Source organism: Clarias gariepinus, chromosome 9, assembly GCF_024256425.1.
Source record: "Clarias gariepinus isolate MV-2021 ecotype Netherlands chromosome 9, CGAR_prim_01v2, whole genome shotgun sequence".
NCBI classification, from domain to species: Eukaryota; Metazoa; Chordata; class Actinopteri; order Siluriformes; family Clariidae; genus Clarias; species Clarias gariepinus.
In genome coordinates this window covers 30,865,935-30,893,733 of record NC_071108.1, presented here as the reverse complement: position 1 = coordinate 30,893,733, position 27,799 = coordinate 30,865,935, and the positions used below count along the sequence as shown (strand labels likewise).

The window sequence follows — 27,799 nt, the reverse complement described above, 5'->3', positions numbered from 1 at the left end:
CAGAATTGTGGCACGAATATAACACCATAAAACATCAGCATACACATTGAAATAAATGAAATTACATATAATACCGAATGTTTCCTTATATATTGTTCCTCTGCAATTAACATGCCGACGTTAAACCGTGGTTGTTGCACTATGGTTCCACTTTTTCTCTGATGTTATTTTAATTAACTTGTATTAATGATCCATTTCTTTGCATGTGATTGTTTAGTTTCGAGTGTACGATCTTTATTGTCAATAAAGAAAACCATGAATTTGAATATGTACTTTCCTATTATTTTCCACTAATTCCCTCCCGTTCATTGCGCCCCACCTGTCATGTCTGTATTCCCCACTAGTGGGGCGCGCCACAGAACTACGGACATATGGAAACATGACTGTCATATAAATATGTGCTTATTAAACATCTGACATGATAATAAGCTCCACTCTTCTAGGAAGTCTTTCCACAAAATTTTTAAGCATGGCTGTGGGGATTTCGCTTCATTCGGCTATGAGAGCCTTAATGAAATCAGGCATCGATGTAAGGTTGAGGGGAATCTGATGTGCAGTCAGTGTTCCAGTTCATCCTAAAGGTTTTGAGGTCAGGGCTCTGTGCAGGACACTCGAGTTCTTCCACTCCAACCTTAGCAAACCATGTATACTGAACCTGATGCTTACTTTAGATCTCCTTTAGAGCAGTGATGTGTTGGGGCTGTCGCTGGGCAATACACAGACTTTCAACTTCCTCCAAAGATTTTTTATGGGGTTGAGATCTGGCTAGGCCACTCCAGGACCTTAAAATGCTTCTTACAAAGCCCCTCCTTCGTTGTCCGGGCAGTGTGTTTGGGATCATTGTCATGCTAAAAGACCCTGCCATGATCCATCATTAATGCCCTTGCTGATGGAAGGAGGTTTGCACACAAAATCTCACGATACATGGCCCCATTCATTTTTTCCTCTACACGGATCAGTCGTCCTGGCCCCTTTGCAGAAAAACAGCCCCAAAGCATGATGTTTCCACCCCCATGCTTCACAGTAGGTACGGTGTTCTTTGAATGCAACTCAGCATTCTTTCTCCTCCAAACATAAAGTTCTATTTTGGTTTCATCTGACCATATGACATTCTCCCAATCCTCTTCTGGATCGTCCAAATGCTCTCTAGCAAACTTCAGACGGGCCTGGACATGTAGTGCCTTAAGCAGGGGGACACGTCTGGCACTGCAGGATTTGAGCCCCTGGCGGCGCAGTGTGTTACTGATGGTAGCCTTTGTTACTTTGGTCCCAGCTCTCTGCAGGTCATTCCTAGGTCCCCCCGTGTGGTTCTGAGATTTTTGCTCACAGTTCTTGTGATCTTTTTGACCCCACGGGGTAAGATCTTGCGTGGAGCCCCAGATCGAGGGAGATTGTATCAGTGGTCTTGTATGTCTTTCATTTTCTAATAATTGCTCTCACAGTTGATTGTGGACAGGTGTCTTTTATACTGATAACAAATGCCATTAATACAGGTAACGAGTGGAGGACAGAGGAGCCTTTTAAAGGAAAAAGTTACAGGTATGTTTGTTGGTGACCAAATACTTATTTTACAATGTGATTTTTCGGATTTTTTTTCTTATTTTGTCTTTCATAGTTGAGGAATATAGTACTCTCTCATCTTTTTAAGTGGGAGAACTTGCAAAATTGGTGGTTGACTAAATACTTTTTTGCCCCACTGTAGCTTGTTTAACTCTAATATTATGTTTGTTTATGACTGAGTCATGATTACTCTTTTCTCACTTACTTTTATATCAGCCAGCAGCCAGTGCCTCCAGTGGGCTGAAATGGGTTTGGTACGGCTAGGGGCGTCAGGATCCACCATCATCAACGTGTACTTCTTCTTCTGCAAGAGAGGGAGAGAGAGAGAGAGAGAGAGAGAGAGAGAGAGAGAGAGAGAGGAATTTTAAAAATAAACGAAGGACTTAGTAATATTATAATGAAAAAATGACACCACAATCACCTGTCTGCCTCTCATGCTTTCTAAGAAAGCCATCTGACCACCTGTTTCAGAAACAACTAATTACGTGTATGAATTTCATTTGCATTTAACTCTCTCCGATGTTGCTTATTAAACCAAGTGGTGTAAAAAAAAAAAAAAAAAAAAAAAAAAAAAAGTAAAGATTGCCCGGAAGTTATATATCAGTGAAGTAACATCAGCCGAGCCCAGTGCTGCGACAAGATCAACAGCTCAAACACAGCTTCCAGGCTCATCCAAAATGTGTGATGTATGTAAAGGGAAAAAAAATGCCCTAATTAGCTGCTGATATTTTCAGGCCATCTTCCACTCCTCGCACATTCGCTGCATCTCAATCTGTCTGTGAGTTTTGTTATTTCCTCTTCCTTTTCTGCTTTCTGTCTTTTACAACAACACTTTCCCCGTAAACAACCTGGCAGACATTTTGGGGCGCTATACGACGACGACAACGACTGACCGGCTTAATTGCTCCAAATACTCGGCTTTCGCGTGTCTCCGCAAAGTTGGAGAATTGTGGGAGCAGATTGAATTATTGCGTGAGCACATTTGTCATCTCTGGTGCTGAGCCCAAAATCTGCCAGACCATATGATGGCGTTATTATTATACGCCTCTCTGCGGCAAACAGGCTGTCAATCACGGCGGTCACCGTGCCACCACAGCCCCTCCTCATAACAAAGAGACAAACGTGATAACGTATAACGCGTTTGAGTGCAACTGTCTATTTGGTTTTTCTCTTTAGTGAAGGGAAAATGTAGAAAAAAAGCCTATATATTGGAAAAGGGCCGGTTGTAATAAATCGTAATTGTAAAAAATGATAAGACTTTTATGTTACTGTACATCTTGCCACTTGATCTCAGTCTCTTTCTCCACACCTTCAGTAACAATTTTAGATTTTAGATAATAGATAATATTTGATTATGGTATACATATCGGGCATCTCTAACATATTTTGCATCAAACGTAAGTATTAAAACATAACAATAAAACATCTAAAGCAAGACAAAATCCCCCCTCTCAAAAAGTTTTGCAACCTCTCAAACCCAAAAGATAAAGCTGGCAAGAAACAAATAATGCTGTTTCTAAGGATGAACCTCGGTAAACCATTTTTCAAATTAATCTAAGAAATGCTAAATAACCCAGAGACTACTTACGATGAATCATAATCGCACGAATTAAAGCCGGTAATACGTGAAAATAAAAAATCCCCCTTACCCCCCGCCCCTTGTCTCCAGAGGCCAAATCCGCTGCTCACCTGACACAAAGCAATGAAGCGAAACAAGCCTAAGCTTAATAATCGGATGATGTTGTTAAGTTTAAGCGATAAAGCCTGCAGGTAATACCCAAACACACGACAACAATAGTGCCTCCTCCACACGCTGTCAGCAGAAACCTTAAGTGTGGCGATGCCAACAGCCACAGGCGCGTTAGGCACTGTTCTCAGACCTGTTGCCTTAGAGACAGCAGCAATACAATCATATTAAATGTATATACAGGGTGAGCGTAAAAGCTTACAAAAAATCTATGCTAGGTACAAATGTTTTTTTTGGTTTGCAAATTTTTTTAATAATAATTGATATACATAACGTCACAACATTCATGTTTCTATTTAGCACAGTTTTTAAGATATGATTGTACATAATCAGAGGAATTCATGCTCACTCTGTACATTTACAGCAATCTGTATTGTATTCAACCTATAGGTATTAATACTATTTGAAAGTATACATTATCAATATAATTTGCAAGCTTGTGTTGTCTTTGTGTTGACTGAAACAGATTCAAGATATCGACTTTAACAAGTAGTAAATAGATATAATTATGCATGCGATTTTTCCCTAGAGAGCAACATGTATATGTGTGTATAATTAATGTGCATTTAGACAGATGGAGGAAACAAATGTAAAAGAGAAGAAGTGTGTTTGTGGGTTTTTTTTCAGGGGTGGGGGACTGAAGGCTCTCTCTCTCTCTCCCTCTGTCTCTGACACCAGCTGGACCAGTAAGTACTTCAGGTACACAAAATGAGCAAATGCTAATAAGTAGTCTTGAACAAATGCTGGCACAGTTAAGGTAAAATAATTTGCTTTTGTATAACTTAAAATCTGAATATTTTCTAACCCGAGGCACGAATCGACACAAGTTTGTTTTATTAACTGCCGCAAATCAGTAAAATTAGTATTAACCTTTATAGTTAAATGTAGAGTCTTTTCTTATCTCACAACAAATGAGGCACTCAGGATCATGCTCATGGTCGCTAGGGGCCTGGAGCCAATCCCAGGAGACTTGGACAGGGTGCCAATCTATTGCAGGGCACACACACACACACATACACACACTCACTTATGTACACACTACAGGAAATCTTATTAACACTGATTAGACTAATCTGAATGTCTTTGGACTGTTAGTGAAAACCGGAGTAACCCGGAGAAAACCCACCAAACACGGGAAGAACATGCAAATTCCATGCACACAGACCCTGAGGTGGGAATCGAACCCGGATCCATGACGTGCAAGGTGACAGTGCTAACCACTAACAGGGGCACGCAGTTATAGGAAAAGTGAAGTTATTGCCAGTAATCTGCAGCAAATCATTTTCCAATAATGGCATGCGCTATAATGTTTTATTACTCTAGCATCACAGCAATTTGACAGCAAATACGATTTCAAATTTAGTATTAATGAACAACAACAAATACTTTCAATCTGTTTATTGCTGCTTTTATGTTGTGGAACTTATGTTGCAATCATTTAAATTACAGCAGCTACACAGCTGCCTGCTCACCAGACCCTTTTTTTAAATCTTTTTTGAAGTTCTAAAATTTAAAAGACAAAAAAAAAAAAAAAAAACATATTAACACGGAGAACATGGAAGTCCTCCATAATGAAGATTTTCCCATAGAGGAAAACCTACTAATATTCACACCATATCAACTATTATATGCTATTTTTTAATCAGCATATTACTGGCCTGTGTTTCAAGTAAGCATACCTTCCATGTAAAAAATAATTCTTTATATATTGTCTGGAAGCAAGTGACTAAATATTTACAGTTTTATTACTATGTAAAACAATAATTTCTAAACTACAAGTATAGACAGCTATAAAAATAAAAGAAAGGTTTTGTCTGAACATTGGTCAGAACTCGCTCTTTTAATGCTATCTTTACCTTTCATACTGTACATTGTAACCAGTCTCAATTTTTTTTTCTCTGTATGTCTGTATATCAGTCCAGCCGAATTTGTCACAGCATAATGCAAAACTGGCTGGACAGAATTTAATGAAACTTTGGCAGCTTTATTAAAGTGGGCGTGACTTTATGCGTCACTCAACAGAGCCATTCAACGTGATAGTTTAATACATGTATGTGGAAGACACAGAAATGAAGGTGATGCCCTTAAATACACCGCAATGGCGCTCAAATCCTCACCAAATACAAACAAATACGTGACACAGCATGGCTTACTCCAAAATCAAAAGGTGTGTAACTTTTGAAAACTAAATCTTCAAAGATGTATGGACAGATCATTGTATGTTTATTCTTTCTGCAGGAAGTTAGTTTGTCTCATATGTTTCTAAACTGTAGTGCAAATTAAATAATTAATGTGGAAGAACACTATGAGATAAAACACGGGTCGTTAGCACAAACATATCTACGGAGGTCTGAGATGACGGTGTGTAAAATCCTCGAAGCGAGAGTGTTATGTGTTCAAATGAAAATGGTGAGTAATAGTGATGTCATAAACAGTTATGTGCCGGATTTAATAATCTACTTTAAACAGGGAGTTTGGCTGATGATGAAAAGAAGTACAAAGATACTTAACCTTACACAATGGTAGTTCTTTGCACTAATAAAAAAAAAGTTAGTTAAGAAAAGTTCTGTTGTACAGAAAGACAGACAGAAATGTACAGTATGTGGGCTTCAACCTGAAATAATAATATCACTGATTACATTAAAGCTCATCAGATTAGTTTTACCCTTGACCTTTGAACTATTTCTACAATCTTAGTAACTATTAACAATGGATAGTACCTATAGTATTACAGTATATAGTGTATAAATAATAAACTAATTTATTATGATTAAATGCTCCATAATGATTTTGATTGATTATGATTATGATTTTGCTCCAAATCCACCACAACTGTATATCTGGAAGTTTGTTAGCGGACCTACTTCATGTACTGTATCGTGACACAAAACATACGCCTTAGAAATGTGTTTTGAGAATTATATTTTTGTCAAATTGTCCACCTGTCCCCTAAACACATAAAGTGCTAGTGATTTGTCCTCTTGTGATTAGTGATTTGTATTAATTTAAATAAGTACCCACGATATCCCTCATGGCACTGAGGAATTTATTTCTGTTTTTTTCTGCAATTCTAATTATAATCAATACAGAATATGGAGTAATCATTAAGTAAAATTCTTGTTAGTGTGATTTTTGTAAATGTCCTTGTTCACCCTTGCTCATACGATGGGCCTGGCCTTGATTATGTTTTCATCCATTGTTTTCATTTTCTTGGCCTTGGGTGCATGTATGGACTCCTCCGTGTAACTGGTACTCTATAAATACGTGTGTGTAATAAACACACTCTTCTTGTTGAACCCTGGCTCCATGTCTCCTGATTCTTCACTGGTCAGTTGTCCAGAAAGGTTTACAACAGCACCTGAACTCCATGCTTGTTTTTTGGTTTGTACTGATCGGATCTGAAGCACCAATCACGTGTGTTATGTTACAGCAATGCAACACTTAACTATTTAAAGTTACACATGTTGGCATTTCACTAGTATGCCAGCGATTCAGTTTCTGGCTTTGGGGCCTTTCTGAAGGCAGCATGAGAATCTCTGATTGGTGTGTGTGTGTATGTGTGTGCCAGAATCTCAGCTGCAGAACTGTTTAGTCGATGTAGAGCAAACGGTATGTTGCTTATGAGCTCCTTAGCTTCATTCAGTCTGGGCAATTAGCTTATATTACCTAAATTACTTATTCAGTTGTTCAGGGGATACAGTATCTCATGTGCAACCTATATCTAAAAATATAAAAACTTCAAATCAATACAAAGCTCTTCTAACTGATCTGAAGTTCCATGCTAATGGGTGTGGACTCCGCCCCCATTAAGAACATAATAAGGGAGTAAATAGTGATTCTTTTTAACCCCATGAGTTACTGGCTGAACATTGATCTATTCCTCTAAAAGAGTATTAAATAACTACCACAAATCCTAAGAAAGACTAAAGAAAGATGTTTAAAAGAAAGAGAGGGGGTCACTTTGGAAGCAGCACCAAATCTAAACTTCTCACATGCTTCATGTCTGATCTGTCATTTTGTCTTTTTGATACACACACGCAACATAGTTCCAGTGATACAGAGTAACTGACAAATACCTTCTTAAACTGAAAATGCTTAAACTGTTTGGGTAATTAAATGTACTGTACAAAACCGAGTCAGCTTATGAAGCACCGACTGTATTGAGGACAAGGAGAAAATAACATTTAAAACATGAGAGACATGTTTGTTTTCCATAATATAGGGCTGAATTTTGTCTCTTTAATTAAAATGACTTGTAAAAAGTGGATGTGTTGGACCGTGATGTAAACATTTTTAGTGTGATGACATAATACTATGGGAAGTTTCTTCTTCAGACTCTTACACTGAAATGAACTATTTCGGGGGGGGGGACTAAGTGATGTATCATGATTCTTTTCTGTAGCAATTCATGTTTTGCCAGACAGGCTCATCAGGGCACTTAAAAAAATGTACATATGTTGAATTTTGAGATGAACTAATGATTATTTTCTCAGTAAATTTTTTTTATGATATAAGGTGTTTTCCTTTTAAATTTCAAAGTAGCCCATCTCTCTTCCCGTGGGCAGATTGTAATGAAACACAGCCTACTGTATACTGTATGTTACCTCGAGCTTGGCCAAATAAAACTGTGAAAAAAAAATGGTTATAATTTTTTAAGTGATGCATGCACAAACAAACAGACAGAAAAAAATTCCAAAAAACATCTTGATGTGCTCTATTACTCATCTTACGTCCCCGCAAATTACTTTTTCACGGAAATTTTCCAAATACAGACACGCCAACTTTACAATTTTATTATATGTATAGATATGTTTGCATTTGAGGCAGTAAAATGTCGTCATTCCTCTATAATCCTAAAAATGGTGCACTCTGAAATTGGCAGGCAGCACAGCGAATTAGGAGCAAATTATTTGCTTAGAATTTTAACAAAATTGGAGAAAAGATTTGATATAAAATCAGGATATTTATAAAATGTTGACAATGTACCAGGCAGACCCTGGTAATTCATAATCCTAGTATATAAAGCTAAAAGCTAGTTAACGGGTTACCACAGAATACCTAGACACAATAAGGAATGGTAAACAAGAAAAAAAATTGCGGACTTTGTTTGTTGATGAAAAAAACAAATCACAGGGTAAGGTCCAGGTGAGCGACTTAACAATGTAAATGCTGGGGTTTTTTTCTCAGACATAATTGTCTGTATCATGCTGAGCTGTTGTATTGTTCATGCTGTCGAGTGACAGGAATTCATTAGAACTTAATCATTCCAGATTTTCATTTAGAATGAACTCACATGCATCTCCAGTGATCTCGATTCTTTAGAACTGTTTAACCAACAAAAGTAGAAAACATTTTCAAAGACGGACATCCCTACAAACAAAACTCTGTTTTAACTGAACCAAAAAAAAAAAAAAAGTGTAAGTGATTAGATAAAGAACGATGAGACAGTTAGCAAACTAATCTGTTGACATGGCTAAGAGAAACCATGCAGGAATTCTGTAGAGAAGACGACTTCTCTAAAAAAAAAGAGAACATAGGAAGTGTGTAGAAAGCAGAGGGAATCGGGTAGCAAAAAAGTAAACAAGGGGAAAAGAAGCAAGTAAAAGAAAAGAGCTAATGAGGAAAAAACAATGGGAAGATGGGACAGAATAGCGGAAGGCAAGCGGTGGTTGCTATCAGAGGGCATAGGATGAGGTCAGTGCCAAAGGGCAAAGGTCGGAAAAGGGGCAGTAATTGAATTCTGACTGAGGGGGAACAAGAACCGTGTTTCTGCTGAGATTAGACTGATCTCTCTTGTCTCACTCACACACACACATACACACACATACACATAGATGTTTATCTGCTGCTCTATTTCCTTCACACTACCTCACTAGGTCACTATTTTAAGAGGAAGGTAGAAAAGAGGTCTTGAAGTTTATGAGAGGTGTTTTTAACTGCCAGTGTTCTCATCCCGTCTTGCACGCAAACATACACCTAACCCAAACACATCTATATACTGTATAAATTCATTTATTAATATAAGGAAAAATCAAATATCATATTCTATGGACTTCTTACCCAAGTTAGAAATTTTGTAGTGATGCGATGGACAGCATTTTCACCATCTCCATCTTCAAAATGGCAACCGAGGAAAGATCTTTTGGGGTATTACGTGTTTATTTACTGTGTTACGGTTTGAAAGGGGCTGGTGATTGGACTACTGTCTTTAGCGGGAATTAACTTGCTTTGCAAATAATCCCTAAACATAAAATCTAATTATAATCCGCTTTAAAAAAATGCCTTTCATGTACTTCGAGGTACTTCAGGATGTGCTGGAAAATAATCAAAAGAATAATAAAATAATCACTGATTATGTTTCTTTCGACAGCAGGCTTCCGTGTCATACTTACTGTATGATGTGTCACTTTTTACACAAGCTTTCACAACAGCTGGATATTTAAGTAAATCTCCTAGAAAGCAAGCTTCCACACTGATTTTGCAGTGTGTGTGTGTTTTGTTTTTTAAACCATGGTTAAAATAAAATATAAATAAAGGCTTATCACGGCTTTCCAGTTCAGATACAGTAGGTGACAGGTATATGTTGGATCAAGGATGTGGATGGAAGCCAAGCATTAAAAGACTACTGGGTGTAGTGCATTAATCATGGAGTGGATAATTAACTAAGGGGAATTAGTGTCCAGGAGTCTAGTGATAGTACAGAATCACTAAACGTGTTGAATGTGTTAAACTTGGCGTGACCGCATGGGATTCGGACGCTTTTGAAATCTCGAGAGATCTGAATATTGTTTACTGACTCGACCCTCGCTACCGATTACCGCCACTTAACCACTTCTGATTATCACCGAGGTGCGAAAATGCTAAAGAGAACGAGGAACGTAATGGTCTACGGTATATTTCGCTGTGTTAATGATCTCAGTGCAGTGTGTACATAGACATGAGGCTGGTGTATGTACTAGCTTCTGTTTTAATCTTTACCACCCCCCCCCCCCCACCCCTTTGACATTATCAAAAACAAAAAAGGGTTGCTGTGGAAACAGCATATAACTGCCTGAAGTCAAGCAAAAATCCCATTTCCAACCTGCGTTTATATTTAGAATACCGCTCATGGTGGGGGGCTGTGTATCCTAAACCTGCTGTAATCTTTCTACATACTGTACGAGTTTCAGGAAAAGTGGCAGAGAAATGCACTGTTTTAATGTATCTGTGCTATGAATGTGTATAACTGTTAGGGTGCGTTTCAGTGTGAGAATGTGTACGAGTATGTGTGTGTGTGTGTGTGTGTGTGTGTGCTCGCTTCATCACAGATACTTGGCAAGGTCTGTGCACTGACTGTTTGGCACTGTTGAGGATTAGCATGCTTATCGGGGAGTCTCTGTTCTTTTACATATATTATCTGCCTGTGCCGATCATTCAGCTACTCCAAATCTTCGCATCTCAATCTACCACTGAAAAGCGCTCCATCTGTGCCATGCGCCTTTTTGTAACACACTTTATAATGCCAGATTCATCTCATCGCACTGTTTGAGTGGTTTTTAGCTTAAGCGAATCATAGCCGCATTAGACGGTTGCTCGTTCGCGGCACCTTGGGGAATTTCGAACAAGGTCTTCAAGCAAACGTCTTATTTAAAAGTGTATTTCTATTTTGTGTGTGTGTTACTGCACAATAATTAATAATTATTTTGGCCCAGTTTGTACAGGGATAGTACCTGTAGCTACTATTTAACAATGTATTTGTAATAAGAGTAAACACATTAAATAATATTGTAATATCGTAACTCTTGATTTGAAGATTATTTATGCAGGAAGATAACTAAAATCCCATATGATGCAACATTGTCATCATGTCTCATGGTCTCATGCACACTGAAAGGGTGTACTCACTGTATTTAATGACATAATTACCATTTCACAAGGTCTTTCGCTTTCTGTTACTAATAAACACATGTTTTGTAATCCAGACGTCCCCTTTCACCGCACAACTATGCTCAAACTCTAAAGTGGCTTTCCATTGCTTTTAGCACTTTATCTTGCATTTCAATTTGGCATTTGAATTTAAAAAGCTGAACAAGAAGTCATAAGTGAGAACTGACCTCCATATACTGATTTACACACAACTTTGGACCGAGAGGGTCTTGTAAGTGCCAACATAACTTTTTCCTTCACGCTCCACTCACTGCCTCGATGACTTTTTATTTTTTTATTTTTTTTATTTTACAGCACTCAGTTTAATATCTCACACCAGCAATGTTTTTTTTTTTTTTTTGGTTGGCTGTTCATATGGCTATGTGCGTCGTTCTCTTTTTCTGTACACACTAATGATGAGACCCTTTTTTTTTTGGACTCTACTTCATTATAATAGTAACTGGAAAATGTGTTGGAGAAAGAGTTAAAGTTGGAGTAAACAAGTCAGATCTCGCTCTTGGCTACAATTTGTTGATCCTAATGATAAATTCAATTTGTGGTTAGGATAGGAATATAAGTCAGCCGCATTTAATTAATTAAATCGTTTATTCAGCACTGTTCCAACTATTCCGACTCTGTATACAGGTGAGAAAGTTTGCTGTGTGTCCTGTGAGCAGCGGGTGATGTTTGTGTGTGTGTGTGTTTATAAGAGGAGGAGCTGGAGTCAGAGTTATGCTGTTCACAGTGTTGTTGAACATTAATGAACAGCACGCGTGTCGCCAACAGCCTTCCCATAATAACTATAATCAACGATCTCTGTGGGCTGAAGTACAGGCTCTGTACAATAAGACTGCGCTCAGGAAGCTCCGCTGCTGGAATCTGACTCATAAACATACGTCTGTGTTTCCACGCTCTTTCTCTCTCTCTCAGTCATACGAAGTTCAATAAATTAAACTTGCCATGGTTTGCAGAACAGTCAAGTGACATAAATTAATAAAATTTATTTATATATTATTTGTGTACATTGAGAAAATCAACTATTGGAAAATGTAGTTAGTGGGTGGTACATTAAAGTACGAGTATACAGTCAGGTACTTGGGTATTTGAACAGTGGCACAATTTTGGCAATTTGTACACGATTATAATATTAACTAACGTTATGAATATGTTATTGAATTGAAGACTTTCATCTTTCAAGGGTTACATTTCTTTTCTTCTAAATTTTAGGGATTATGAACCAGGCTATTTTTACAGGCTTGAAGCAATCAGTCAAACTAACATGATTATAAATGTTAGTATCACTTTAAATATGTTTAAAGGCCAATCCTTTTAATGCATTGACTGTCTGACATCTGAAAACCACAGACATCTCCAAATGTTTAGTTTTGCGTTTTGCTGTGCTTTCAGTTGTTGCTTGTTTGTAGATCTTTAGTTGTTTTTTTCAGTAAGTGAAAACTGGGTTAACAATTTATTTGCCTTAAGAAGCTCTTGCTTTGCTTTTGTCTATGTTCATCATTTACCTGTACTGCGAAGCCTTTTTAGTTCTACAGCGTTTGTCTGAATCTGCACAGACATTATAACTTCACAGTATATACTTTAGATCTCATCCTGCTATTCTATCAACAGACACTCATCAGTAACCACCAGTAACTTTAGTTCTGTTGGGAGCCGTACATGCTCATGTTAGATGATGATGAGGTAAGCTTTGACTCATAAACCTTTCCCTAAATCCGTTCCTTAAAAAATCCTTTTCTTTTCCATCATTCTCTTATCGGTGGTTTGCATCTTGACGTAAACTATTGGTATTTGCATTCATGAAGATGCTTCTTGAATGTTGACTTTACCAACAATACACCAACGTCATCCAGTGTTTTCGACTTGGCTAGATGTTGGGACGGGGTTTTGCTTCAACAGGGAAAGAATTCTGTCATTATCCACTTTAGCTGTCTTACCATAGTCCTCAAAGGATATTTGGTGTCACTGAGCTCACTGCTGCAATCATTTATTTTAAGAAAGTACCAAATTGTTGATTGGGGCACTGCCAATTTCTTGGCAAGTTATGGTGTCTTTCACTTGAACATCAACATCTTCACTTACATTTACAGCAACATTTGGTTTCTTGCTTAAGAGTTGGTTGGCCCCTGCTCAACGACATGACAGTAGCAACTTGGTGGTGCTGGGGTTTGAACCCAGGAACTCCTGATCATTGACCTACTGAGCTACCCTTGCACCAAAGTCCAGGTTTGACTTGAACAACCCACGTATCTTCATAGCATTTGATAGACACCCTTATCCGGAGTGACAGTACCTTTCTCTTATTATTATAAGGTCTGAGTAGTTAAGAGTTAAGAGCCATGCTTAAGGGTTCGACAGTGGTGTTGGTGGTGCTGGCATTTGAACCAATGACCATTAGATAAGTAGTCCAACATCTTATTCACTGCTCTTATTTAGATATTCCTTCATATTCCCTCAGAGCTCCCATGAACAGCTACCAAATGCAAATTCGACACTTTGAATCAACTCCAGACTTTTTTAACCTTTTAACCTGTCATGACAGTGAAGACTTGTTTCAATATTAAAAAACTCAACTGTATTCCAAGTTTAAGAAACTGTAAGTCCTTAAATCCGGAGATCGCGAGTTCGATTCCCGGGTGATGCTGTAACCCCTCGCAGTCGGAGATCTAGAAAAAGCTGATTGGCCGAGCTCTCTCAGAGGGGAGGGATGAAAGATACTTAAGCCCAATCCCAATTCTATTTTCTACCCCTATCTGGCCCTTCCGCTTACCCCTACCCCTCCAACCAAAAGAGAAATGAGACACCCCTACCCCTTCACGTAAACGCGCCAAACGGAGGGGTAGGGCTAAGTGTAGGGGTAAGGGGTAGAATTGGGATTGGGCTTTAGTGATCCCACATCAATCACGGCTCTACAGCCAATCAGTGGCGTCTATAAGTTTACGCAAGCGGAACGAGCGAATAGTGCTGTCCTTCAAGTGTGTTACGCCGCCCCCAATGATGTGTGAGCGAGCAGTTGGAAAAGATGTGTTTGGCTGTAAGTAAAAAAAAGGTAAAAAAAAAAAAAGCTGTAAGTCAAATACTTAACGTTCCTCAACAGTCACTGTGTACTGCAGACCCTGTGAGGACCATGAGAAAACATCTGCGTTGTGACAGAACTGCTAGTTTGAAATGATTTTGTGGCATTTCTAATTGTTAGGGAGGAAAAGAATGAGTCCTGAATGTTGTGAAATGCCCAAGAACCTTTCAACAATATGCAGACTCAGCAATACTGTGAAAAAAAAAACCCAGAATTAGTGACTCACAAACAATGAGGTGCCTGGATGTCTCCATACACTAACTGCGAAACAGACGACAAAACAAAACACCACTTATCTATATTCTTTATCTAAATGTTATATAATTACACACAATAAACGATGCTGATGCGACAGTCCGGGCTAACAAACATGACCGAAAGAACGGCGATACAAAAAGGAAAAAAATAAAAAATAAATTGCACACTAGAGAGCATGTGTTGAGCACACAGATTGCAAAGCCATCCTCAGCGGAGAGAGAAAGTCTCCCAAACTGATTATGACACCTCTCCTGCTAGCCCATCAGAGCCGCTAAAGCTAACGCTAGAATTCACAGGCACTGCATGTATCAGCGCAGAGCACATAGCTTCCACGCACTCCTCTCCAGCACGATTAATTATGGCTCTTGATGGATTTTGTGTGAGAGAACAAGTGACATAAAAAAAAGAAAAAAAAAAGAATTTGTCACTCATGGTTATGTCCTCTCTGCGCTCGCCTCTGTGTGGGATGATGACACTGACGCCATGCGTGGCCACAAAACAAAAATGCCCTGTCACTGACATGCTGGCCGTATTTACATTTGATTGACAGGGAAAGTGACGGACAGACAGGTGATAGATCTTACAGACGAACCTTTAAATAAGAGGTTTTAGAGTGAACATTGCTAGTAGTAGCAAGTCAAAGCAAGCTATTTCAAGATCAAGAAAAAAAAAAAAAATCTCTTTCTGGAATTACACCAAAATTCATTGACACCCCTGGGTGGTGGTTCACGATACGCCTGTATTACGCCGGAGGTTCATGTTGACGTATCTGGCGAGCAGATGAAGGCCGTGTGTGTGTGTGTGTATGTGTGTGTGTGTGTGTGTGTGTGTGTGTGTGTGTGCGCGCGGCGCTCGCACCAGCCCACCTGTCTGACAAACGGCACCTTGCTGATGGGCGAGATAGAGAGAAAGAGAGAGAGAGCGTCAGGGAGCCCTCACGTCTCGCCGATACTCGGCCTGAGTCAAGACGTCAGAACACCGGCACCAGCATTCACAGCTCAGCTCAGCCAAAAGCGAGGGGGAACAGATGGAGGCTTGCAGAACATATAATGCATACATTTCTACCAGGCTGCAAAACATGTCTTATTTAGAGATTGAAAAGATGCAGGAAGAAGCAGACCTTATTGTACTATATACAGGTTTTATATTCCGGAGAAAATCGACAGCAAATGTTGGGACTAATGCTTTAAAACGGGATATGAATGTAAAGTATTACACCTAGCAATGGAAAAACACTGCTACGAATAAAAAAATTAATAAATAAATGTAAAAAAACGAACCGGCATGGCTTCTGTAGCAAATCCTCTGGTGCGGTTTATCCGATCACATTCATACAGTTATTCAAATTATTTAGCTGAAGGCGTCTCGCCGGACCGGAGAGACCGAGAAAGGTCAGAAAGTGAGGATTGGATGAAAAAACGGAATGCTGAGACAAATGGATAAAGACGTATGTGTTTATTCTTGTCTTCAAGTGTGAAGCTGATGTGTCTCTGGATAATAAACAGGACGGTTTTGACTTTAATCCACGGCCTTGCAGAACAACAGAAGGCAGCGGTCGTTAATATGGGAAAGTACTGTACTGGGTGCTCGGATGACTTTATGAGAGACATTTAAGGTGAATCCCAATTCTACCCCTTACCCCTACACTTAGCCCTACCCCTCCGTTTGGCGCGTTCACGTGAAGGGGTAGGGGTGTCTCATTTCTCTTTTGGTTGGAGGGGTAGGGCTAAGGGAAAGGGCCAGATAGCCCTCGAAACGAAGATTTTTCGGGACGTCACTTCAAACGAAGGGCTAACGAAATTTTCAAGATGGCCGCTCACTCGAGCAAGCAGACCCGTAAATTTAACGATTTTTTGCCATTAATAAGGATTTTTATGACAAGTTTTTATTATATGTGTATTAATTTTAGTCTTGTGTTTGTGTTTATGGTGATGTTTGGTAAAAAAACGTTTGCAAAAAAACCGCTAAAGTTTGCTAGCGGATAGCGCCGATTGCGCAATATTACAAAAATATATTTTTATGTCATATACACTTTACTGCATGCTACAAACAAATATAAAAGTTCAGTAGCACGGCAGTTTGCCGAGCTTTTGATAACGCATTGTTTGTTTTGCTTACGGCCATACTGTATGTGTACATGTAAATGAACGGATACATATGATGACGTATAACAGTGTTGTAGTGGTGTCCCATTTCTTAGGGGAAATATTTTAACCCTTCCCCTTTCCACTTCGTTTCAAGGGACAAGGGGAAGGGGCGAGGGGTAGGGGAAGGGGTAGGGAAAGGGGTAAGGGGTAGAATTGGGATTGGGCTTTAATGCACGCAGTCAGTCAGTCAGTCATTCTAAGTGTTGTGGACGACTCTCCTGGATTGGTTAAACGTTCTGTGGGAGCGGTCAGTTGCATGCACACCTCTAAAAGTAGTACTGCAATATGAAGTGCGAGTGCAAAAGTAACCCTAACCACCTCAAACCGTCTTGTTTATCGCTCTGGTCAAACCACTAAAAGGTAACTATAGTCAGTGTTCAGTCGTTTTAGTGACTTTTATGGACCGCATGCATGCCGAGGAAAGAGAGCGACAAAAATAGAACTGAGATAAAAAAGGCCAGAAAGGTGGAGAAACCTTCAGAAAAAAAGAAGTGAGGATGAGGATATATATAACCCAGAGTGCTCTGGCAGGAATAACGTCACCATAGTCAGTGTTATCAGCATGCGTGCAGATTTTATGGTCACTGGGTTTGTCCTTTTTACTTTTTTTTGTTGTCTTTTTTACCTCTACCCTGATAAAGATGCCACAAATAATGCAGACACTCATGAACCCACCCTGAACCACAACCCTTTAAGGGAGAAACCTTATTCGCCCAAGAGTGAGCCTCTTTCCATAGCTGCACATCAACAGGCCTCCTCCCGTCTCTGCCGTATTTAGACAGAGGACGCTGTTTTTGGAGCATTACCTCAATCATGATGTACAGTACAGGCACATGTTTTACTTTATATACAGTAAGTTGAACTTTAAGGTCTGTGTATTTATTTTTGTATAGGATGCTATAGCTATACTGGGTTCAACTTCAGAAAAAAAATTTCAATTCTTTTTTAAATACAAGGGATTTAGAAAATCTCAGAATATTAACTACCATTACATCTTGTAAAACAAATTCTTCACGCCTTTTGCTCAGCTCATTCAGCCTACAGTACGTTAGCTCAGCTCCCTTAGTTAGTGCAACAGTATTTATTATCTTAGCTTAGCTTACTTGCTTATCACTGTTTTTCTCATTCTAGAGTGAAAATAGGAAAAACTAACTAAGTTTTACCCGGTAAACACTTTTCTTACTGGCAAACTACGAATACCAAATAAAACATGGACATGCATCAATTACACAAAGAACACTACTGCATACTACAAAAAGCCATACCTGTTAAAGATATATTATACATGCCCAGCATGCTGCTGTAGCAGATCATGGAGTTTGTTTTTTTTATTTTTGGTTTGTTTGTTTTTGTCTTTCTGTGGATTATGGAACAGCTTAAGGTCAATCAACTGACTTATTGCCACTGAATATTTCATTTCACAAGCATCCACGTTTACAGCGGTATCATTCTTCATTCCACTGCATGGATTTCTCACATCTCTCTCATGTCTTACTTTCTTTCTAAAGGTCTCGGTAAATGCCTGAGGTCCGAAAAACTCTCTGCGTTCTCTGGAACATCTGGGATCTGCTTCTCCGTTAAGGCAAGTTACACGACAATAACCCTAGTCTGTTTTTTTCTCAGGGAAAAAAAATGTTTTTTTTAAAAGCAGAGATTGAATACGTTCCACACAAAACACCAGAGAGGCCAGGATCAGCCTGGCGGCAAACACGAGAGCTCAGCGTCTCGTACTGTGAAAGGGTTACATCCGCATGCTAGGCTGAAAGAAGAAAAAAAAATGCTCAGACACATGGAGAAGCACAAAATCCTGTTGAGCTGAGCTGAGATACCCTACGTAGAAGCAGCGCTTCAAGGCACAATTAGGATTTTACGGAAGAAATCCACATTCCTGCACACACAGAAAGTCATCTTTTTATTCTTCCTCAAGCCGCTGTCAACTCACCGTCTCTCACCCTGTCAAGGAGGAACCTGAAGCAGCCCGAGATAGAGAGAAAAAAAAAAACAACGGCAGATATTATAGCATCAAAACGAGCTTTTTTATTTTTGGCAGGAGAACCACAAGTGAGGGGAAAAGGAGGGGAAAAACAGAAAGGTATTACTTGTACGTTTTGCATTCAGTTGATTCACTTTATGCAAGTGGTGTAAGAATGGCCTATCAGCAAATGTTTGTTTTCCTGACATCAAGCAATGAGAGGGAAAATAAAATATATCTCTACTAATTATGCTTTGAATACCAGATCTACCAGATTATTCTAAAAATTTAAAGCATGTTTAATGTTAAAAGCACATTAAATCTAACTGTAATTTGCAAAAAGCACTCGACTCAAGTAGATAAAAAAGTTATCTCCTATAAGTAAGGACAATATTTTTATAATAAACAAACCACAATCTCATAAAGCTTTCTTAAACTGCCTAGTTTCTCGCACAAACTCAAGGCAAGAAAAATTGATTTTTCAACGTTGTTTTTCAAATGATCTTGAATCTGTGGATCTCGAACATCAACCGAATGCCAATTCTGAAGAGCACAAATGCCTTGTTGCTCGAGAGAGAATAGCCAAGCTGACAGAAGGGCTATGCTAACTTAAAATAGCCACTTTTTATGGCTATGGTGAGCAGAACATCATCTCAGAACTCTTCGAACCTTGACAACAGACTGGTCCTACAGTACCAGTGGGCACAGGCTTAACCTTTTAGAAGTTGTAACTTGTGCACATGGCCGACTAGCTGTATTGACCTTTTGCATGTGACATCATGATGTCTGTCTGCCTGTCCTGCCCTCACTTCTGGATGGCAAAAAGGGATGTTAGTATAAGATACAGTAGCAATGCCAACACCAGTGAGAGGAGCACTTTAAGCAAGAAAACACATAAGATAAACCGAAGGTTTTGTCATCCTAAGCATCACTTTGTCTCCTTAGTAACTGGTTCTAAGGCATTTCAAATTGCCTCTGAACTGTCCGTGCTGTGTTTCACAGCTAACTAGCTTCTAACACAAGGCTGAATCAGAAATTTAATTTGCAACAGAAGCACTGAATGAGCTAATGCTAATCTTTGTACACTGCCTGGGGTTATAACGTTATGATAACAAATCAAGTGTTTTCAAATTAATATCCTGATCAATCACTATCCTTGTTTTAATCAATATTTTCTTTATTCATTTTCACACAATCACTTCTCGTTTGAATAAGTTACAAAGTGCACTACAGCATGATGCATAAGAAAACAATCAGCAGATCAGAAGCTAACAATTGCTTGGTTATTCTTTTATCTGTGTGACAAAGCATCATGTTATCCGGTAGGCCATCAGGTAATCATGAGGTAATATTACTGTGAACAGAATTACTGTGAGCCTTTTTTAAAAATGCTTCCAGAGGAGACTATACATATACATAGATACAGTGGTACCTTGGATAACAAGCATAACTCGTACCGGAAGCGGGCTCGTATTTCAAAATACTCGTAATTTTCCCATAAGAAATAATAGAAACTCAAAAAAATTTATAAATAAAAATGATTATTACAAAATATAAAGAAAAAATAAAACAAATTATCCTCCACTTTACCTAAAATAAGTAAAAATAATCGAAAACGGTGTGTGTGTGTGCGTGTGTGTGTGTGTGTGTGAAGGGGCACGGTGTCCAATGACAAAGTGCAGACTGATACAGAGAGGGAGAGAAAATGGATCTTTAACATCTTTAACAAGACTTGCTTTTGCTTTACACGTGCGCTGTACACACACGCATACAAACACAAAATAAAATATGTTTTACACACACACACACACGTGGTCACAGTATTATAGTTAACAGTACGCGCGTGCACAGATGTTAATTAAACCAGAGTAAGCCGCACATTAAGACCCAGCAGGGGAGACAATTACCCACAATTCTGCAGTGCAAGAGAGAGAAAAACCATTGGTTCAGCTTTAAAACAAGAAGCACATGCATGCTACATGATACTCGGTACTCGTAAACCAAGACGGTTTCCAAGGAAAAATTTATTAAAAATCTTTGCTCGTCTTGCGGAACTCTCGGAAACCGCGTTACTCGAAATCCGAGGTTTCACTGTACTGACTTCTACGCAATGCACTTACTCTGCCGCATCTAATGTATGTGACAGAACGGTAAAGTAAAGAAGTGTCCATTACCTGTCCTTATAAAAGATGTGTGTCTGGTGCCCGTTGTCATAATTTTCTGCTTAGTGATTTACACTAGCTACTGATGAACAGCTGCACAGAAACCAATCAAAACTCAAGGTTCACTTGTTTAAAATGGATGGGATAATTAACGCACTTACTTCTGTGTCTCAAAAGACATGAAAAGACACTCACAATCATAAATTTCATATATACGTGTACATACTGTATACAGGCATGTGTCATTAATTTGTCATTAGATACAAGTATCTTTTCTCTCTCTCTCTCTCTCTCTCTCTCTCTTTTAAACAAGGTTTTCAGCTTGACTCAACACACTGCTAGAACGGTCCTTAGGGCAGTACAATTCAGCAAATAACAAAATGTTTCTCACACACACACACACACACACACACACACACACACACACACACACACACACAAACAGACAGGGATACAAAATAAGGGAAAAGAAAAGACACAACAATTCTGCACTAGACAGTAACTTGAACTAGCAGTGTGCACTTTGGGCAGTTACGATGTTTGGACAGTGTCGTTTCATCGTCTGTACTATATGCCCTAAAGAGATGATAAACATATTTCTGCAGTCTCTCACCATTTCATCACTAGGCATCATTGTGTTTCATACAAAAGGTTAAAACTATGTACATTAAGTGAAAAAGCTGTGAACAGACAGTGAATTTAACTAAAATACAACAATCATGGGCTTTCTCTGGAGAATAATTTTAGGATGCCATATTTTATTTCAGTTATTCCACTGGCCATAGGCCATTAAAAAAATCATCAAATGTATAAATGTGACACAACTGGGGCTCACTTAAAAAAAAAAAGGTAATCTCAATTTTCTTTACTTGCATTTTTGTGTTAGTCATATTAGCTGTCCTGTGATTTTTCATAATGCAATAAACACACTTTTCCTAATGTTTTGGCTACACAGACACTGACTTGGATAAAGACTAGCAGCAAAACAAAATAATAAAGTTATCATTTATAGCAAGCTAGTCAGTAACATGTCTCTAACATGGTTGTTCTGTCAACACGTCACTGGCCATGTTTCAGCTATAACAAAGCTACTGTACATTACACATGATATAATTCCTGATATGATGTTGCAGCACTATACAAACAACATTTTTAGATTCCAGAAAAGCTTCTTATATCAGCTTTAGTCCCTCTTCGCTGTTATAATACACTCCACTTTTCTAAAAAGGCTTTCCATTAGATTTAGTAATGTGTTCCTGTGTGTTTATTCAGCTACAAGAATCAGAGAGGTCAGTGTATAATCTAAGTTGCTGCTTGTTAATTGGTGATTTCTGAGGCTGGTAAATTAACTTCTCCTCTGCAGCAGAGGTAACGTTTTGGTCTTGCTTTCCTGGGAAGGTCTTCATGAGAGTTTCATCATGGTGCTTAATGGGTTTTGCAAATGCACTTGACACAACACTGTTTTTACAAGAACTATTTCAGAAAGGCAGGAAAATAACCATTTAAAATAACAACTGACATAATTACCTAATTCCATATGTCTTATTTCATAGTTTTGAAATCCCCAGTATTGTTGTAGAATGTAGAAAATAGATCACTAAAACAAAAACAAAAGAATTTGCAAGTAATCCCAGGAGCCGTGGTGTACAGTATATAGTCACATACTTTTGCCCATTAGTATATATGTTCAAACTTATTTTGCTCACTACTTCCTGAATGTTCCTGATCATTGTACTGTATGTCATGTTCTGTTAGTCAGATGTGTGTAGTGCAGCAGGTGGTATCAATGTGAAGTGCACTACAAATTCAATCACAAACATACACCGAAAGAAAATGCTCGAGAAAGCCAATAAGAAGTAGGTTTGCTCTTTAAAAGGGCCCAATTATGTAACAATTACTTTTTGATCAATTCGAACAGTCTAATATTCTCTTCATTCTTTCTTATTTAATGTTATTTTTTTAAATCTGTTTTTCAGATTCGCTAGGATTAATATTGTTTAAGGGGAAAAAAGGGTGGTAATTTGTTGGAGACCCTCCTCTGGCTAAGGGCTCAGCTCCGCCCAGGAAAGACCATAGCATAGCATTATGCTATAGCAGAGTTCGGTTGTGAGTCAAGCATAAGACATGTACAGCATGGCAAAAAAATAAAAAGCAAGATATACTCTGTTGTTGGCTGTTAAGAAAAACACTGCACTTTCACTTTTATTTAAAAGAAACTTCATTTACAGTGAAAATGTTCATGCAGTTTTGTTCAAAGTTGTAGGTGGCATTTCACATCGGACACCTTCCTGAACGAGCCACAACTTTACAGCTGGTTTTGCATCAGGACTGAAGCTTAGAGTAAATGTGACTCGCTTGCATCCTGAAGCTGAATGCTCAGTGTTTCCCACACCTAAAATATATTTAGATGGGCCACCCAATTTTACTGACAGTCGCTCAAGTATATTTTGCCCACCCTGTCCAGGAGAACCATGCCATCCTAATCAATTAAATATTAGCAGAGAGTTCCCTGTCGTGAGACTACTTCTATACCTGATTTTTGTGCTACCGCGAAAGCGATGTACTGAGAGGCAGTAAATACAATGCATGCCAGCTGTTGTAAAAAAGAATAAGAAGGGCGTACTGACAAACAAACACAGTTTCTCACAGTGATAGGGATCTTAACAATATCTTGAGTGATCTGACAAATGTTTGTACAGTGTTTAGTTCTCAATGTTTTTACTTTGTTATACTCTTCATATATGGGTAGAAGGAGGGGCACAATATTTCACAAAATATTATGTTAAAGGTCATATACTGTATATATATATATTTCCCTTTTTTTCCTTTTTAGAGAGTAATATCTTCTAGCTAGATAAGTAAATGAGAAGTGATGTTTTAATAAACCACCGGTAACCTGTACAGAAAGTGGAGGACACTGGCAGTGGGTTCAGCAGGTTCATAGCTGCTTTATACAAAACCCCTCTCCCAAGTGATTTTTTTCCCCTTATTTAATCTGTTTGGAGATATAAAAGTTGAACCGTAAAAGTTCAATCTAATGGCCTTTTTAGAGCTTAAGAAGAAACCATTTACTTTTAAAAGCTAAAAAGGGTAGGTAAGGATTTAGCAGCGCTTTAAACAAAGTAAAAAATTTTCCCTGGCTGGAAATAGCAGTATGGCTATCTCTTGTTATCCACATGGCTAGTTCCCGGGTTAGCCATACACGTAGTTCCCAGAAAGAAAAACAGTTTAATTTGGAGTAAATATGCTGTAACGTTAAAAGATACCAACTTACTGTAATTTTGCTCAGTGGGACGCTTAGGGTGACAAACTTCACGGAAAATTTGCCCAAGACCTATTTTCTTCTTTCTTGTCTTTCGGCTGTTTCCTTTCAGGGGTCGCCACAGCGAATCATTCGCCTCCATTAAACCCTACCCTATTCCCTGCATCCTCTTCTCTTACCAACTAACTTCACGTCCTCTCTCACTGCATCAATAAATCTCCTCTTTGGTCTACCTTAAGACAGGCAGTTCCAATCTTAGCATCCTTCTTACAATATATATATACAATCTCTCCTCTGAATGTTCAAACCACTTAAATCTGGCCTCTCTGACTTTATCTACAAAACATCTAAACCAAGACCTAATGATAATGTACTTATATGCACCTCATTTTTGAAAAAAAAAAAAAAAAAAGGAAAAAAACTACTACCTTAAACCTACTTCTCCATTAAACAACTATAGATTAAAAAACTAATAGCCTGACACAAAATCTGCTTACATGCTTAAGTGTCAGGCTACTCATCTGTTGGCCTTGGGTTAAATATGACTAATAGCATGTCAATAAGTGCAATGGGTTGCATTAAGGAATCCAAACCCTCACCCTAAGTGATACAGTAATTGTGATCTGACCAAAAAAGTCACAGAAGCGGTAGACGTGTTGTGGAGGAACCTCTGGAAACTAACCTGTTCCCTGACCCTTTGCTTCCCTTTGGGGAAATTCCTACAGGGCGATACGATAACCAACTAAAGACTTCCATCTATTCACTCCCTACAAATTCACTAGCAACCCTAAAAATTATATCCACTTTCTCTGCATTTATCGACTTCATTCATCTGCTTACTGTGATTTAATTTGTTAATATGTTATCTGTCATACATCTATTTAAAGCAAAATCAAGACTTACTGGTAACTTTTTACGATGTTCAGGCATCTAGAGAAACATTATTGATATAAGAAATAAATAAAAAAGTAAAAAAACAGAGCAACAGTTAAAGTGGAGCTTTTAAGACAATAAAAAGTAACAACCAGCTCAGCAGGGTAGGCAGGAAGCTATGTATAGTAAAGCAAGCTAACTTCTGCCCACTTGTCTTCCTTTTACAGACGCGAAAAAAGTCCACATGATGTTGCGAGTCCTTGTGTTTTGTGGGGGAAGAGAAACAGAAAAGCATCTCAGTCACTTCGGGGTAATGCAAATGACTCTAATATGTTAAGAAGATTAAAGTGGATAAATGTCGAGATAGATTTTTTTTTTTTGGGAACGGTACATAAACCTCTAGTGTTTTTTATTTTAGAGAAGGGAGGGGTGGATGTTCGTGAGTCAGCTCAGGATAATCGACACACACAAAAAAAAAAAAAAAATGCTGCTTGATTGGCTGAGAGAAATTGGGCTTATTTAAGATTTTGGATTTTAAGCTTCTTGGATGTAAAACCGTCCTACTTCTTTCTTATGATTTTCTTTTAAAGCCAGCCCTTAGGACAACAAAGAAGCTACCGGCAGACATGGGTCACACTTCCTTTCCTGAATTAGGCTTGGTTGTCTATCTAAACTTGCGTCAAGAAAACTGTACTTTTGCCATCCTGTTTCCAAACTGATTACACTTATAGTTTGTAAATTGAAATCTTAATCTAAAAGTCACTATAATTTCTTGCTGTTTGAAACTCTGATGTAAAGAAAAAAAATTTGAGGCATCCAGCTTTAAATAACTTGTAGACCATTAAATAAAGTTTCCTTAATTGGTCTAAACACTTATTTAGCCAACTTGTATATGACTTACTGCTGACTGTTGGTTTGAAAAAAAAAAAAATCCTTAGAGACGCACAGATGCCACTGCGGAAAAATCTGAAAGTGTGAAAAATTGGAAGGGAGAAATGAAACAAAACCTCGTAAACGGATTAAGACGCGATGCTTTAACATTTCCCGTGCTTCCGATACAGAGGAATGCCGAGCACAGGATGACTGCTCTGTCTCTTATCATGCAATGCATTCCCTTCAAGAAACAAAGCTAGGCAAGATTAGAGTTAGCCACAGAACAGGAAGTAATCACATGCACATACAGTATAGTAGACATGAAAAAGGACAAGTTCGATATTTTAAACAACCTGTTGTTTCTCACTCTGCATTATTATAAGATAGCAAAAACTGAATTTTTCCTCATTCTTAAAAATATACTGTCTGACCAACACCAATTAGATTTTCATTCCGTTCATTTATTGAGAAAAAAAGGGGAAAAAAAACACGACATGTTGATACACCAATGAGCCACAACATTAACACCACCACTGGGTGAAATAAATAACATTCAGTGATTCCCACAAGTATACTGACATATATTTGACAACCATATTTGCCCATTCTGGGAGAACAACACCGTTCGTACAGCGAACAGTTCCTTCTCGCACTACCACACCTGTTTATTCTGCTACTGTGAGAGGCTGTAAATGCAGCAAATCCCAACTGCCATAAATAAAAATAAGAAGGGCATACTGACGGTCACATATGCCCTGCAGTGAAACACAGTTTTGAACAGTGAACGACGGGAGGAGCCTTCAGAAATTAAACTGCACGTTCGGGTTTTCTAATATGACATGTTAAACAAGTTGTCATTACAGTCAACCCCTGCGAAGTTGCTGTTCAGAATTTGCGGATCTTTCCTTAGAACCTAACTAATAATTGTTCTTTTTTTTTAAGGGTAAAAATGTATTAAGCTGAGTTTAAAATTAAAATCAAGTGTTTTCGGGGCCTATATATGGGAGCATATTTAAGGTTTAAGCTATAAAATTGGCATTTATAGGCATTTTTTGTCTTCAACCAAAATGCAAGTTTTTCCACAATGCACAGATGTTCTAGGAACGGAAATTTCTGCAGCCGACTGTACTTTTAAAATGTGTAAATTTTTACACATTTTTTTTTTACCTAAAGTAAATGTGGCAGTTCTAAATGTAGAGCCCAAAAATGCACTTATTATTATTATTATTTGGTCACAAAAACAACCTAAACTAACCATAACACGTGATCATATACAGTATGATCAATCCTGTCTTGGCCAGTCTTGTAGTATCTAGGTATTGATGTCTATGGTGCATACCGATCAATCAATGGACCAGAGATATTATCCACTGTCCCCGCCTCCAAACACAACTTGAAGAGTGCACGCTAAGCAAAAATATCAGATGCATGTGCTGCTTTTTCTGATCCATGTTTTGAGACACGCACATGCGCTTGAGGAGTACTGCAACAAATGCGCGGACAAACTTTTTTTTTCACATCCATGATTTTCAGTAGTACTGTGACGCCACACTCTTGCTGCATACTGCACAGAAAGCAGTCAAGTTGAGCAAATGAGTGCTGGTGATACCATTTCAAAAAGTAACATGTACTGTACAGTACATGCCTGTTAAATTGAATTGCATGCAGCTCTTGTAAATTCTTACAGGTGTATTTAATTTGCACATACTGATTTTGGGAATTATTCTAGCACCATACTTTTGCTTTGCATTCTTTTGGCTCAGCACACATTTACAATATCAGTCAGTGTTTGTTTAATTGTGGGAAGCCAAAATCGGGTTCAAGGTTTAAAATTTAAATAATTGTGCGGCCTTAGAAAGAATTCAAATGATGTGGAGCACACTTCTGGAAAGAGGATTATGAGAGGAGGAGAGATGCTGTGCACAAAAAAACTAAACAAAACAAACAAA

General features: G+C 38.4%; 1 protein-coding gene across 1 annotated transcript in view; it reads right to left on the bottom strand.

The window, feature by feature from the left end:
- The window catches only part of LOC128530713 (phosphatidylethanolamine-binding protein 4), a 100,454-nt gene that overhangs the window by 58,643 nt on the left and 14,012 nt on the right, over positions 1–27,799 (bottom strand). The window contains exon 4 of the mRNA XM_053504783.1: positions 1,766–1,864. Within this exon, the coding sequence (XP_053360758.1) occupies positions 1,766–1,864 (99 nt within the window). The remainder of the gene's footprint in view (positions 1–1,765; positions 1,865–27,799) is intronic.